Source organism: Phaethon lepturus, unplaced genomic scaffold (genome assembly GCF_000687285.1).
Source record: "Phaethon lepturus isolate BGI_N335 unplaced genomic scaffold, ASM68728v1 scaffold47375, whole genome shotgun sequence".
In the NCBI taxonomy this organism is placed as follows: domain Eukaryota; kingdom Metazoa; phylum Chordata; class Aves; order Phaethontiformes; family Phaethontidae; genus Phaethon; species Phaethon lepturus.
This window is the reverse complement of record NW_010540691.1, coordinates 9,012-11,010: the sequence shown is the minus strand read 5'-3', so window position 1 is coordinate 11,010 and position 1,999 is coordinate 9,012. Positions and strand designations below refer to the sequence as shown.

The 1,999-nt window shown below is 48.4% G+C and overlaps 1 protein-coding gene across 1 annotated transcript in view; it reads right to left on the bottom strand.

Moving 5' to 3' along the window:
- Positions 1–236: 236 nt before the first annotated feature.
- LOC104621113 (protein FAM208B-like) overlaps positions 237–1,999 on the bottom strand; it is a gene marked incomplete at both ends in the record, with an annotated part of 9,042 nt that continues 7,279 nt past the window's right edge. The window contains one exon of the mRNA XM_010287513.1: positions 237–1,164. Coding sequence (XP_010285815.1) covers positions 237–1,164 — 928 coding nt within the window. The remainder of the gene's footprint in view (positions 1,165–1,999) is intronic.

Below are 1,999 nucleotides of genomic sequence, written 5' to 3'. Positions count from 1 at the left end.
TGCGAGCGCACATTGCCGGTTCCTGTCCAGCATTTCATCCTCCAGTGCCCCCAAGTCCCTCTCTGCAGGGAAGAAACATCAGCTTTAACACAGCAAAACTGGGCGTCTGAGCATGGGGAAAAAGTCAATTTTCATGCAAAGCAAGGCAAAAAAAAAGTAAAGAAAGTTCCTTCTAAAAGTGTTCCAGACGTCCAGCAAGAGATATCCCCTGCAGATGGCCTTCCAGACTGACTTACCCGTGCAGGGCGCGGATGACTGTTTTCTCCAGGGCATCGTTGGTGTACCTGCTGTCCAGACTGAAGAGATACTCTGGCTCCCAATGGCACGTCACCTTCATGGACTCACCACAGATGTCCACTGTGTGGGACTTCGCAAAGTCCTCCTTCAGCCTGCGGGAGAGCAGGCTGCTCCTGTGTCTCATTGCCACAGCCTCGAAGGGCCGCTGCAGCTGGGTGCTGTTCTGCTGGTGGCGGAAAGGCAGGACTTTCCCAACCAGGGGTCCTGCTCGGGCGTTCCTGGTCCCGTTTCTAGAAGGTGCTGGTCCGGGGTAGGGGACACCTCTGGGATACATGTGTTTCTTTGAGTGCTCAGGCATCTGCGAGGCATAAGAGTGCTCGGCAGAGATGAAGGAGTGCTTGTTCACTTCGCCAGCTTCTTGAGTCTCTCTTGGAGGCAACGCTTGGGTTTTTGCAAGGCTGGGGCTCACACTGTTCTTCTTGCTATAAATCCCAGGGCTTTTCTCCCTGGGAATAGAGGCCAAGTCATTTAAGTCTATTTTTTCAGTAGGAGGAAGCTTCTGATCTGGCGATGCTTTGCCAGGAGAGGTGGCTCCCTTTGCAAGCTTGTCTACCCTGTGATATTCATGGTCAGAAGCAACACGCAAGGATTTGTGTTTGTGATGACTCTGCTGCTCCTTTGCAGAGTCACTGGAGGGGCTGCAGGACACAGCAATCATCCCGCTGTCCCTGGGGATAAATGAAGGAATACAAGAACCCAGAGCCAGATCAGCCAGCAAGTTCAAGGCGTGGGACTCGTAGTCATTCCCCTTCAGATCGAAACCGAGATCAGCAACCCTGCCTGGGTAAATCTCACTCGTTTGGCTACCCAATCCGTGGCACTGGGAAGAAGCTTTGCTCGGCAGGACAGAGAGTGGTTCCTTCCATTCTGCATGAGAAAAACAAAGTCAGAGGATAAACAAAGGCCACACAGGTCTGTCTTGAGAAGGGGTTCAAAGCAGGCTTTCAGTTTGGCAGGAAGAAAGTCTCTCTCCAACATGGAATTTGCACACTTAAAGAAAAAAAACACCTCCATGCTACAAAAGGATCCAGAGTTGGGATCTAAGCGACTTCCAGAAGGGAGTTCATTCTCAGAAATAAAAGGCACAGGATCCAGAGTGAACAAAATTTCCCTTGGCCTCTGTGCACAGGGCAGTCTGGCCACTTAAATACAACCTGGGATATTTTAGGTGTTTCCTTAATCCTTTTTATTTTGCTTTAAATTTTCTTCTAGTTTGAGTATTTGCAATCTTCACAGACAAACCCTGTGTTATGCTTTCAGTAATCCACAGCTACAAAAAAACCCCTCCCCTCTAAACCACAGAGAAAACCCACCCTGCCCTCATGCTTCCCACTGCACACCCTCTCAAGAGTACAACCTGCTGCTGAGCTGTAGCTCAGAGCACACAGAGAAACCTGGGGGCTCCCAAAAGCAGCTAGAGCACAGCAAAGAAGGGTTTGTTCAGTTTTCAGCATTAAAAATGCCCGTCACCATGGCACAAGGCCCATGTTCATAAAAACAGTATGACATCATTAAACAAGGTTAATGCCTTCTACTAAAAACCAGCACAAAAATCTCTCTTCAAGTAAAACCTTATTAAATCACATCTGTGCTAGAGCTCTATGTGTTACTTTTGATTTCCTTGGGAACTGCATAGTAGGACATGTAAACTGAGTATTTCTTACTGCTAAATACTCTTATTTTGCATTTCTGGCAGGTCCTG